We start from the raw sequence: 13,611 nt of genomic DNA, 5'->3' as shown, positions 1-13,611 counted from the left end.
TCAGCTCAATGTTTCAGCAATGGATGGCTACAAGATTTGTTTATTTTTTATTAAACTTCTTAACCAGAAGTTTAACCCTTAACCCTTCCTCACAGAAAATCTTGGTATAATTAGAATAAACTTTCTACTGTCTATCATTAGACCCCTTTTTATGCACATCGCCTATTGTGATGAATAAACTAATGAATCTATCATTTACATGTATCTTAAAAAGTTATCAAATTAATCTTTATCACTATATTTTATGGCAATATATTATAGAAATTACTGTATGGGAATCAATAACTGTCTCAATGCTCTGCTCTACCAACAAACTAATATTTGTATTAATCCAGCATCAACTTTTCCTATTTCAAATTTCACATACAGCCTAGAACCTCTGCAGTGTGGCAATTTATAAATTTCATAGCTAATATAATATAATTAGACATTACACTTTGGAGCCCTGCACTGTGGCAGTGGGAACACCTCTAGTTTTACTCTCCATCTTCGTTGTCAGGAACTTATACTAGAGGAAGAGACCTTAGCTGATTGGAATGATACCATATATTATAGCGCATGTATCATTTCAGAAGAAAAATTAGATATTAAATAATCATTCTCTGTATAGCTTTCCAAGTGGTCATCCTCAGAATGGTCTTCATTTGGAGAAATAAGAAATAATAATAATCATAATTTCTCTCCATTTTATTATTATGGTATTCCCTATGAGGAAACATTACAATTGTAGATTTTTAACTAATGCACAATGCAGAGGTAGGGATGGGGACTTAATGTATATATGATATGAAAAAAGTGGTTCAGACAGATAAGAGGAAATCTATCACACAATGTGTACATAGCTAGTGAAATTCACTACCATAATAATGGCTAGTAAACTGGATAGCTCTAAAAGATAATAGACAAATTCATGGAGGATATAGATCTCAGTGACAATTGTCATGATGGCTATAAGTAGTAGTATCAGTAATAGTATGCTTCTTAATGACAGTTGCTAGACAACAAATGGAGGATGCTACTGAGCTTTCCATTGAGTTCTGATTGGTCACTGTAGCAACAAAATGTGGTACCAATAAGGCAGTGGTGGGTTTCAAATTTTTTTACTACTGGTACTGTGGGTGTGGCTTGGTGGGCATGGCTTGGTGGGCATGGCAGAGGAAGGATACTGTAAAATCTCCATTCCCTCCCCACTCCAGGGGAAGATTACTACATAATCCCCATTTCCTCCCAATCAGCTGGGACTCGGGAGGCAGAGAATAGATGGGGGCGGAGCCAGTCAGAATTTTTACTACCGATTCTCCGAACTACTCTAAATTTCCGCTATCAGTTCTCCAGAACTGGTCAGAACCTGCTGAAACCCACCTCTGCAATAAGGTCTTTGACCCAGTCTAGCATGGCTCTCAATGAAATTCAAGGCTCACTTAGCTCAAATTAGTAACTCAGAAGCAGAATATGACAGTAGAGTATAGCCTTCACAAACCTCAGATATGTAGATTAATTCAAAAAATTACATCAATGCTGTCTGTAGGTTTTTTTAAAAGTCAAGATGGGATTCCATGGTAGCTCCCTGAAGATGGAATGGAACTTTCTCTAGGGAGAAAGTTTGTTATCTTTATCTTGGTACCCTAATTATGCATTGAGTATTCTTAGCTAACAGTCAGGAGTAGACGTCAGGAGAAATAATTATTTGGGGGGCACTTCAGAGGTAGTGGACTTGATGGATTTATAAATCTTCAAGAAGATTTACATTCTTCTCTACAGATGACCATAGGAGATGGATTGACATTAGGTCCCAAGAGGCCACCAAACAAAAACATATGAGTTTTATTATATCTTACATTGAGCTTTTATTACACTACATCTTTTTAGTAACAATTAACTTCTTTTTACACCATGCCTTTCCCCCAACTTTGGAATTTAGTGGCTTAACATTTACAACTTATGATCTACAGAAGTTTTATTAGCTCTACAAACAGACTTTGTTTATCTTTTCCTCCCCATTATTTTGGTCTTTTACAGTTTATAAACGTCAATAAAAGTCAAGAAATAGTTGAAGAGGGAATCGTATATATTTTAGCTTGCATTCATGTGAGAAATCCAAATGAGAAACTGAAGACTGGCTAAAAAAAAGTTTAGACTAACTACCATATTTGTAGCTATTTCCTTTTCCTTACTTAAATAATTATACAAATATTTGACTATACTAACTTGGTGGTAAGGGTGGCTTAGTGGGTAAGAGACGCTGAGCTTGTCAATCGAAAGTTTGGCAGTTCAGTAGTTTGAGTCCCTAGTGTCGTGTAACAGGATGAGCTCCCATTACTTGTCCCAGCTTCTGCCAACCTAGCAGTTCGAAAGCACGTAAAAAATGCAAGTAGACAAATAGGGACCACCTTTGGTGGGAAGGTAACAGTGTTCCGTGCGCCTTTGGCATTGAGTCAGGCTGGCCACATGACCACGGAGACATCTTTGGACAGTGCTGGATCTTCGGCTTTAAAACAGAGATGAGCACTGCCCCCTAGAGTCGGGAACAATTAGCACACATGTGTGAGGGGAACCTTTACCTTTACCTTTAGCTTGGTGGTGATTCAGTATAGAATTATTTTACATGTTTCATCAATTATTTTGTTCTAACTTACATTTACTCAGATTACATACTATCTTGTATTTAACTCCATGTTTTACTTCTGTGGATATTATCCATTCTAGATTGCTTTGCAGAATCCTTCGGAACATATTATACTTGTTGCCACAGGAGGGAGCTCTTATCCTAAGGAATATTTATTTAGTCTTTTCACTGCACTGTATTTAAAACTTTAAATACTATTTCATACAGAAATTAATTGGATTTCTATTGTAGACATAATTTTATTTTACACATCTGGACTCATCTTAATTTTATTAAATTTCTGTATTTCAATTTATTTTTATAACTTTATTGAACTTTAATAAAGAAGGCTAGCCTGATGGAGCTGGGTAGATCAGACAACTGACAGACTGAAGCTGAGGGAGGCAAGCCACAGCTGCAGCAAGTTGGCCAGGAGGCTCCAGGTGAGGATCAAGAGTAGCTGACACCTATTATTAATGAGGAGGAGGTAGAGTCCACACCTCCTCCTGATCCAAGGACACATAGAGCAGAGAGGAGACAGGTACAGTCTAGGTTAACTATATTACTCATGAGGAAGCAACCTCGCCTCTCATGAATGATTACACTGGCATTTCCTGCTTAATCTCAGCCTGAGGACTTGAGTGTTGCTGAAGCAACATACCCAGTTCTGTGTCTTGTGTGCTCATGCTGTGTATCCTGGCCTGTTTGACTCCTGGACTGCTTTCCTGGATTTCGTATGTGCTCATAGGATTCGGTTACACAGTGACTCTTGCTATACTGAGCTTGGAATCCAGACCCGAGTAACAGGGATGCTTTCCGAGGACCTGTTTTTTTGGGGGGGGATCTCCACTGCCTTGAATGGACTGAAAATGGGGCACATGGAGGCCGAAAATGGGGTGCACGGAGGCCAAAAACAGGACCTGCAGAGGCCAAAAATGAGTTACGTGGAGGCGATGATAGACAGCAGCAGCAATGGGCAGCAATAGGCGGTGGCAATCCCCACAACCTGGAACAGCTGATAGGTGGTATTCTGGGAGGCAGATCCAACCACCAATCAGCTCGTGCTAAATCAAGCTGTGCTGAAGCTGACCAGGCTGTTTGCTGCGAGGAGGCAAATTGCTGGGAGGCAGAAGCCAAAGGGGTGGTGGGGGGGTGGGGGTTTGGCAACATTCACTCTGTAAGATGCACAGACATTTACACTCACTTTTTTTTTGGGGGGGAGTGCGTCTTATACACCAAAAATTATGGTACTCTCTGTTACTACACACGGTGTGAAGTTAGGTTATTTTCAGCCCCTGCCTGTACTAGTGAACTATAAGTATTTTCAATTTTTATGGATAATTCAAACTGCAATGGATATTTGTTGTATAATCTCCTAGTCTGAAATATCAATTGCAACATGTCCTGTCAAACAAACAATTTGTTGTAAACTTTTCTTTTGAATTGCCAGTTATGAACAGTTATTTTGAATGTGAATCTTCTCAATGCCTTAACACTTTAAACTGTTTTAAAGATCTTTTTAGTGTTCTGTGTGGTTTTTCTGTTGACCACTCAAAGTTCTAAGTATCATAACTAAATAAATAGATGAATAAATAAACTTTTGGTCTGTCTCCCAAGGAGGGGGAAAAGGGACGAACCTGCTTGGGCAGGGGGTTGGACTAGGTGACCTGCAAGGTCCCTTCCAACTCTGTTAATCTGTATTTTAGTCACATACTTCTATGCTGACAGCCAGGTTTTTGCACTATTAAAATTATTTTACTTCTTTTATTTTTGGGATGTTTATCTTTTTATCACCAGAAAAGTGAGATCGCTATCTTTCTTAAGGGAGAATTTGCTATCTTTCGCTAGGGAGAATGATGCGAGGCAACTTCTTGAATGATAGATGATAGCTGTAGGAATAGCAGGAGGCAGAACCAGTATGTGAAGACCACAAGGCCCTCTGGGAGAAGGTATTTGAGGTTTCCAGACTTCTAGATTACGGAATCAGCTGTTCCACTACAAAGGATTATCATAAATGGATTCCGAATGTTATTTCTTTTACACCAGTTTAAGTTCCTTTAGTCTTTTTCTTTGTTTTTCCAAAATATCTAATGTGCCATAAACTGAATTCACATAATAGTTTATATTGTTGTAACTTTTATAAAACAATTATATCCTTGTCAATACATTTTATGAATTCTAACGTCTTACTTGAGATCTGATAGGAAATTATTCAATATTTTTAGGGTGTAGGAAGAACACTTACGAATTAAATATACCTTTGATTTTGACTCTATTTGAGGTCCAAGGACAAGCAATTCATTTTGCATATTTGCAATTTGTGAAGTTGCATCCAAGATTTTTGTCAGACCAGAATTATAGCAAGCTCTAAAATAAAAAATAAGAGTTAAAATCTACTTATACCATAGGTCATAGTTACATAGCATATTCCTTCAAGTTACTTCTTTCCACTATGTATTCAAAATGACAATGATTCATATGTGTGTGTGTGTGTATACACTCACACTCACACACATACACACACACTGAGGGGAAAAAGTATTTGATCCACTGCTGATTTTGTACATTTGTGCACTGACAAATAAATGATCAGTCTGTAATTTTAATGGTAGGTTTATTTTAACAATGAGACAGAATAACAACAAAAAAATACAGAAAAATGCATTTCAAAAAAGTTATAAATTGATTTGCATTTTAATGAGTGAAATAAGTATTTGACCCCATCATAAAACAAGACTTAGTACTTTGTGGCAAAACCCTTGTTGGCAATCAGAGAGGTCAGATGTTTCTTGTAGTTGGCCACCAGGTTTGTACACATCTCAGGAGGGATTTTGTCCCACTCGGCTTTGCAGATCCACTCCAAATCATTATGGTTTTGAGGCTGGTGTTTGGCAGCTCGAACCTTCAGCTCCCTCCCCAGATTTTAATCTTATGGGATTAAGGTCTGGAGACTGGCTAGATCTGTGCTTCTTCTTGAGCCACTCCTTTGATGTCTTGGACATGTGTTTTGGGTCAGTGTCATGCTGGAATACCCATCCATGACTCATTTTCAATGCCCTGGAGGTTCTCACCCAAGATATCATGGGCCATCATCCCTTTGATGCAGTGAAGTTGTCCTTTCCCCTGCAGAAAAACACCTCCAAAGCATAATGTTTCCACCTCCATGTTTGATGGTAGGGATGGTATTCTTGAGGTCATAGACAGCATTCCTCCTCCTCCAAACATGGTGAGTTGAGTTGATTCCAAAGAGCTCGATTTTGGTCTCATCTGACCACAAAACGTTCACCCAGTTCTCCTCTGAATCATTCAGATGTTCATTGGCAAACTTCAGACGAGCCTGTACATGTGCTTTCTTGAGCTGAAGGATTTAAGTCCTTCACGGCGAAGTGTATTACCAATTTTTTTTTTGTGACTATGGTCAGCTCAGGGATGGTATTCACTTACCTTTGCTACTGGTTCACAAATGTGAGCACACACAGAGCCTTCTACGCATGTGTACAGCATCAAAAACTAGACGTGATGACATCTGGGCAGGATGGAGCCTCCAGCAGCCACCGCTACCAGTTCGCCCGAATCAGATAAAACCAGCTGAATACCACCACTGTCCCAGCTGCCTTGAGATCATTGACAAGATCCTCCCATGTAGTTCTCACCATTCTCATGATCATTGAACTTCACGTGGTGAGATCTTGCATGAAGCCCCAGGCTGAGTGAGATTGACAGTTATTTTGTGTTTCTTCCATTTGCGAATAATCGCACCAACTGTTGTTACCTTCTCACCAAGCTGCTTGGCGATAGTCTTGTAGCCCATTCCAGCCTTATGTAGGTCTACAATCTTGTCCCTGAAATCCTTAGACAGCTCTTTAAGAGAGTGGTCCTAATCTCAGCTCATTACCTCTATAAAAGACATCTGGGAGCCAGAAATCTTGCTGATTGATAGGGGATCAAATACTTATTTCACTCATTAAAATCCAAATCAATTTATAATTTTTTGAAATGCGTTTTTCTGGATTTTTTTGTTATTGTCTCTCACTGTTAAAATAAATCTGCCACTAAAATTACAGATTGATCATTTCTTTGTCAGTGAGCAAATTTATAAAATCAGCAGGGGATTAAATACTTTTTTCCCTCATTGTATATGGGTGCAGGTACATATTTATGTAAATATATACTTTCTCTTCAACCGAAACAGAACAGGCAACAGAATTTCATTTTTAATGTGGGCCAGTATGTTCACAGTAAAAAAAATGACAATAAAGTGTATCTTATCTTATCTTATCTTATCTTATCTTACCTTACCTTACCTTATCTTACCTTATCCTATCCTATCTGTTCAATCACCAAAACAAACTATCTTATATTAAGTGCTAAGTGCATAGAAGCCTTTTAATAAAGCTATACATGCCAACTTTATGAAGTCTATCATGAAAAAACTATGGTAAGCACTGTGACCAGAATTGTGAATATTTTATAAATACTTTATAGATAGATAATTTATAAAATATTTTATTGATATTAAGTCCATTGCTTCTCTGATATTTGACAAAATAACTCCTCAACAATCTTAGACATTAACCACAAATTAATGTATAATATATACATTAACCATAGGATGAATGGAACAATAATTGAATCACACTGTGGGTAAAGTTCACCCTATTATGAATCTGTTGGCAGTGAAATAGTCAAATTTGCTTGGAAATTTTTCATGGAAAAATTCTCCTCTTCCAGGAAGAGTGTATTAACCTACCCAGTGGTTGCAGCTGACTTTGAACAAAATTGTTGCTATGCTTTGGGATGCTAATGAAATAACTGAATTGTTAAAAGTTTTAATCCACGTGAAACATTTCTATAAAATAGTATCCTTCCTGACAACTTCTCTGGAGTGCTGTTTTACACACACATCCACACATCTGCATTTACCTTTCACTCAGCATTTTCTCTTTTGTGGTCCTCAATATTGTGGAAAAAGTATTTATAAATTGCAAATAACTTTTGGGAGTGATATAATAGTGTCTTTTAGTTTTCTTCAAGTATTTCTCAATTATTATAGATGCATTCTTGTGAATATTAACAGTCATAGGGATAAGAATATCTCTTAAATTCTGTAAAAACAAATGAAAAGACCACACATTTTATACAAAGTACAGTTCAATTTAAGAATTGAAATGTATGGTAATGTTCTCAGTAATTTCTTGTTCATGCTCATCGCTTTGTATTGGCTCTCTTTTTTTGTTATCCCTTTTCTTCTCTCCATAGGGGAAGGTGAGGGTGCTGAGTATAAAAGTTCTAACTCCTTGGTGATAAGATTTACTTGTGATGCTTGTGTTCTCCTCTTACTATAGTGTGAGCTCACATTTTAGAAATATTTTGGGATTGTCAGGGTTTTTTTTGCATACCATCAACATTCATTCATGAAAAATCTAATCCAGTTAAATGCATCTGTTCTAAAATTAGGAATTGTTGCAATTCATAGTAATAGTCATAGCCTTATTTGGTGAGGTAAAGTATATTTTTCAGCAGAGAAATGAAATTCCTATAGAAGATGGTTTTGCAATACCGCTTGTTATACCGCTAACAAGTATATCTGAAAATGGAATGAGAATTAACCTATACTTAATCACTTAATTTCTGCTGCTATCACTACCTTCCAGCCAGCCAAATCCAGACAAGAAGCAGATGAGCCAAATTTTGTAGGTTCTATATAATGGTGATTTGGTAATTGGTGCTAGCTCAGAGCAAAGCAGTGGTTGTAGCTGGCATTTCGATTTCCCCAATATTCTCCATGAGCCCTAGAGCCTCATCTAAGTTATTATTAATGAAACTGATTGCAATGTTTTCCCAGAATCCTTAAAATGAGTTATCACAATTCATGAACAGTTTCAACCAACCAGAGTTCATAAGTGAGAATAACATATTATAGATTCCATTTTGATAAAATATATTCACATCATACCTCATTTCTAAATGTCTCACTTTGGCTAAAATAACTTTTTGCTACATGGCAAAGTGCCTCTTCAGGCCAATTTTCATACCAGTCTACTGTACAGCAATTCACAATGGCAGGATATATCTGTAAATATTGACGGAAAACCAGTCCTGTAGGATTTACTGTCAAAACTATATGAAGGTTGTGCCGTACTCTCTAGAAAAAAAAATACTCTGTGAAAACTCTAGTAAAATAATTAATCCTTTGAAAATATATATGCATTAATATTTGGATTATCATTTATTAGGTTATAATTGTACATATTTGCAAAAATAATTTTTACTGAAATAAGAATTGTACTGCAAATTATAGCATGATACAGGTAGATATTTAAATGATAGATAATATTTGCCCAAATTCAAAAGACATGTTTCTCTATATAAGTCACTTTGTACAATTATGTAAGTAACATGGATTCAGGCAATTCACTAATCCAGCTTCCAACACAAAGAAATATCAGTTAGTACTCATAAAGGTGAGATTTAATGTTTATTTTTAACTTGAGTTTCTTCATACCAGATGATACAAAACCATCCTTGGTGGAGATAATCAAAATTTCTATCATTCATTAAATCAAATTTCTTACTCTGCCTTCATAAGCCACAATGGGCAAGAGTCAAACAGACATGGATGTCTTCAAAGCTATAAATAACAGTTTGTGACATTCCTGGCTTGATTTATCTATTAATAATAGGACAATTAAATTCAATGAGCACAACTCTGGATCCTGCTGTTAATGTGGAACTCAAGCTGGAATGGATACAACAATTTCACTGAGCGAGCATATTGTTCATAGGAAACTAATACATACTTGTAAGAAGAAAGAATACATATCATCCAATTTGTTGGAATCTTTAATCATTTCAGAAACTGATGTAAGTGATTCAATAATGTTATTCAACTCATCCTTCTCAAATAGGTTGGGCACTTGTCCTGATTTTAGAATACAACTTAGGATTTCCAAAAATGATTCCTAAGAAAAATAATATCAATTAATTATCTCCACAGCCTTGGGTTAGAGCAATCTAGATTTTGTCATTTTGATAAAATGACAGTTTTTTATAGACCCTTTTATTGGAGCTCCAGCTATAAGAGTTAAAGTTATTTTATGTCAACTGTTTAATAGTTGCTATTTTAATAACTTATTAGCAAACTGATAAAAATGCAAACAAAGTCAGCTCCCAATCATCCTCTAACCTCTGAAGATAATTCAGATATATTAAGATTAAGAAAGAAAAGAGAAACAGAGATGGAAATTTTTAGCAAGAGTTTAATTAACATGATACACATTTAATATGTATACTAATTTATATTTTGTGTAGGCTTACTTGAATTATATCTGAATCTGTAATAAGAAGAACAGTCCTTTTGCCTTCTGCTCCAGCTTGTTTATAGACTTTTTTAATATCCTCTTGAAAATGTGCAAAGGTGTAACTATACGAAGTAGATAACTTACAGATACAGCATTCAGATATATAACAGGCTAAGGATGCACAAGTTGCTTTTCCATTGCCATTCAATCCAATCTGTTAATAAATATTAAAAATGTTAGATAAACATCATGTAAGAAAAAATGATTTACTAAAGCAAACCTTCATATATTAAAATATTTAAATAATTTTTAGAATGCAGGATAATAATTAGGGCTTAGTGACTTAAGTGTCTTAATGACATATGGTATTTAAAATTTACCTTGATTTAAGGCGTGCTACTTTTAAATAGAGACACACAGTGGTGAAATCTGAAATGGTTTACTACCGGTTCGGTGGCTGCGCATGCACTCTGCACACTACACGTGTGCTGCGTGCGTGCGTTCACATGGCAAGCCATGCACAAAATGTGCACATGTGCTTGCGCAGTGCACACCAAAAGGAGGCATGGGAAGGAAGGTAAGTAGAACAGTGCACGGGGGGCGTGATCAGCTGTTACGTGCGATCATCGGAGCCTTTTTTAACACTTTTTTTAAAGCATTTTTTTAATACCTATTCAGGTGAATAAGTAGTAAAAAATGCTTTAAATTTTTTTTTTAAAGGTTCTGATGATCCCACGCCACAGCTGTGATCATCGGAGCCTTTTTTTTACTTTTTAAATGCATTTTTTAACTACCTATTTGGGTGAAAAAAAGGCTCCAACGATCACAGTTGTGGCGTGTGATCATCAGAGCCCATTTTTTTACCTTTAAAAGCATTTTTAAAACTACCTATTCGCCTGAATAGTTAGTAAAAAAATGCTTTTAAAAGATAAAAAAGGCTCCAATGATCACAGCTGAGATGCGTGATTGTTGGAGCCTTTTTTTTTAACTTTTAAAAGCATTTTTTTACAATCTATTTGGCTGAATAGGTAATAAAAATGCTTTTAAAAGGTAAAAAAAAGGCTCTGACAATTGCATTGTTCAACTGCCTTTTTTCCCCTTTTAAAAGCATTTTTTACAACCTATTCTTACCATTCAGGCGGGAAAAGCTAGCGAGCCAGAAAGAAGTGGCAAGCGGGCAAGCGGGCAAGTGGGCGATTGGGTGGGGAAGAGGGATTTTTGCTACTGGTTCTCTGAACCACCCACCACCATCGCTACCGGATTGGCCGATCCGTTCTGAACCAGGAGCATTTCACCCCTGGAGACGCACCATTGACATTTTATATAATATGTCCATTTAAAAATAAAGTTTCTTACCAGTGTCATATGACTATCTTGTTGTCGAAAAACCCTTGCAGCTCTAATTACATGTTGTATTGCTTCTTTGAAAAATACCATGGTGATCTAAGGAAACAGAAAGCAGAAATGTAGGGAATAGGGGGAAACTTCCTTCCAAAACGCCTTTCAAACATGAAAGAGTTAAAGGACAAGCAAAATCTAACCCTTTTATTTTGGGATCTGGCATAAAAAGAGTCTGAGAAAACTAATGCTAAAGGGACATTCAGGACCAAGACTATTCCTCTTTCAGGTAAGCTTTTCAAACAGAGAACAGTCAGCTCATTTTAATTGTTTTTTTTCTCTTAAGAGTAGCTGGAACATCTTCTGGATTGGTTTAAAGCCTGATAATCTCATTTCCCAGAGATCTGTAATTGATGATCTAGAAAAAGTTTTGGTCACGTACAAATTGTGCAAGCTTGATGTGAGTTAGAATGTTTCTATTATTTCATGCATGTGTTTTATTTGCCTTTCTCATTCTTGGCCCCAGAAAGCTATCAGTAGCTTTCTGTATGCCTTTTAAAATCCTATCTGGTTTAGCAATCAAGCTGACTGCTCCAACCAGATGATCTTCAATGCTTTTCATATAGAACAGTGGTAGTCAACCTGGTCCCTACCGCCCACTAGTGGGCATTCCAGCTTTCATGGTGGGCAGTAGGGGTTTTGTCCGATACTGAAGCACTTTCCTTTTTTTAAATTTAATTGACTTTTTAAAAAAAATCATAGCATTATTTAAAAACATTTTCATTAGGTTTTCATAAAATTCCCCGTGACAATTTAAATTTCTGAAAATATACTATTTGTATCGCCCGCGCATAAGTTTAGTTCACGTTACATAAGTGAAACTAAATGGCACTATAGTGTGACTGCAAACAAAAGACCCTCATCCCAGAATAGCTTGCGCATCTCCCCCCACACCACCCAGCTGTAAAAGACAAGCAGAGCTGGTAGCCGGCAAGAGGCATGCGCAGACGAAGATACACGGCGCATTACTGTGGAACCGGTGGGTGGTTAGAAAATTTTACTACTACCAGAGATACAAAAGTGGGCGATAGTATAAAAAAGTTGACTAGAACATATTGCAGAAGTACAACCAAGTGTACTCAAGAAATGAGTCACTGCAGCCATGTCCTCCTGTTCCAGGTAAGGTGGCAACTGAGGTACTAGACATAGCTGAGCAAAGATTCTTCTAGCCTGTCTTCATCTGCACTTCCAGCAGCAGCTGTGAGGGTCCTCAAGTCAAGTACCTGCTCCTTTAGGAGTAGTACCACCCCCCACATCACTTGAGAGATAATATTAGAGCTGATGAACAAACTGGAGAACAAACAGCACCTTCATTTTGTTTGGGTTCAATTTTGCTAATTTATCTTTCAGGTATATATGACATTTCAATCATAAATTGATTATAAACACCAACCAACCAAGTTTTAACTTATTTCATTCACTTCCAGAACCCTACAGCCTTGACATGGCACAAAGCTTCAACAGTATTTCCGGAACAGAGCAACAGAGTTAAAAAATCAAGCTGAGTGTTATCTGCATATTGATGATCCTGAACTAACAGATGGAAGAAACTACTTATTAATTATCAATTCTGAATTATCCATTCTAATTTTTCTTGTTATACCATCTTTCTTGAATATAGCTGGGACTTGCAGTTTGAGGAAGAATTTATGATAAACCCATGTGACATTTTTTATTTAACTACAGTACTTAGCTGCTCAGATTCACCTACCTATGTCCTGCTATTTGTGCATAGGGGAAAACTAGAGGAAAGCAAGTTGTTCAGTGTCATAAATTTTTTTACGAGGGATATCTAGCAATTAAGATACATGTATACACTATTGGCTCATATCACATAGCAATTACAATACATCGATATTAAACAGAATTTCAAAAATTACCTCTGACTCTTTTGTTTGCATTCTCACATAATATTCTTCCAGTGTCAAAAGAAGAACCTTCTGGCTAGTGACATTTCTATATATTCTCTTATCTACAGGTACAGTGTAATCTAGAAAATCTACAAATATAGGAGACTCCTCCATCAACTTCTCCTTTGTCCAGGAAATCTACAGGAATAATTTGTAGTTTGAAATCTTTATTAGGATAATGATCTTTCTTACACAAACTAAAAGTCACTATGTATCTGCATTTTGAGATGTACAGTTTAGGAAATACATTAAAACAAATTCTCAAATATAAATTTTTTTATCTACAGGTATGGTGGAATCTAGAAAAACTAGAATAATTTTGTAATTTGAAATCTTTATTGGAACAAAGATCTTTCTTAAACTTTAAAAAGTCACCATGGAACTGCATTTTGAGATG

At 36.4% G+C, this 13,611-nt stretch overlaps 1 protein-coding gene across 1 annotated transcript in view; it reads right to left on the bottom strand.

Moving 5' to 3' along the window:
- The window catches only part of DNAH14 (dynein axonemal heavy chain 14), a 279,895-nt gene that overhangs the window by 79,298 nt on the left and 186,986 nt on the right, over nt 1–13,611 (bottom strand). Inside the window, exons 51-57 of the mRNA XM_058169855.1 lie at nt 13,185–13,352; nt 11,263–11,349; nt 9,923–10,120; nt 9,406–9,567; nt 8,562–8,750; nt 7,529–7,710; nt 4,864–4,972 (exon numbers count right to left, since the gene is read on the bottom strand). Of these exons, the coding sequence (XP_058025838.1) occupies nt 4,864–4,972; nt 7,529–7,710; nt 8,562–8,750; nt 9,406–9,567; nt 9,923–10,120; nt 11,263–11,349; nt 13,185–13,352 (1,095 nt within the window). The remainder of the gene's footprint in view (nt 1–4,863; nt 4,973–7,528; nt 7,711–8,561; nt 8,751–9,405; nt 9,568–9,922; nt 10,121–11,262; nt 11,350–13,184; nt 13,353–13,611) is intronic.

The sequence above is a fragment of the Ahaetulla prasina genome, chromosome 1 (assembly GCF_028640845.1).
Source record: "Ahaetulla prasina isolate Xishuangbanna chromosome 1, ASM2864084v1, whole genome shotgun sequence".
NCBI lineage: Eukaryota > Metazoa > Chordata > Lepidosauria > Squamata > Colubridae > Ahaetulla > Ahaetulla prasina.
Note: the sequence above shows the minus strand (reverse complement) of the source record. Positions and strands in the feature narration are given on the sequence as shown.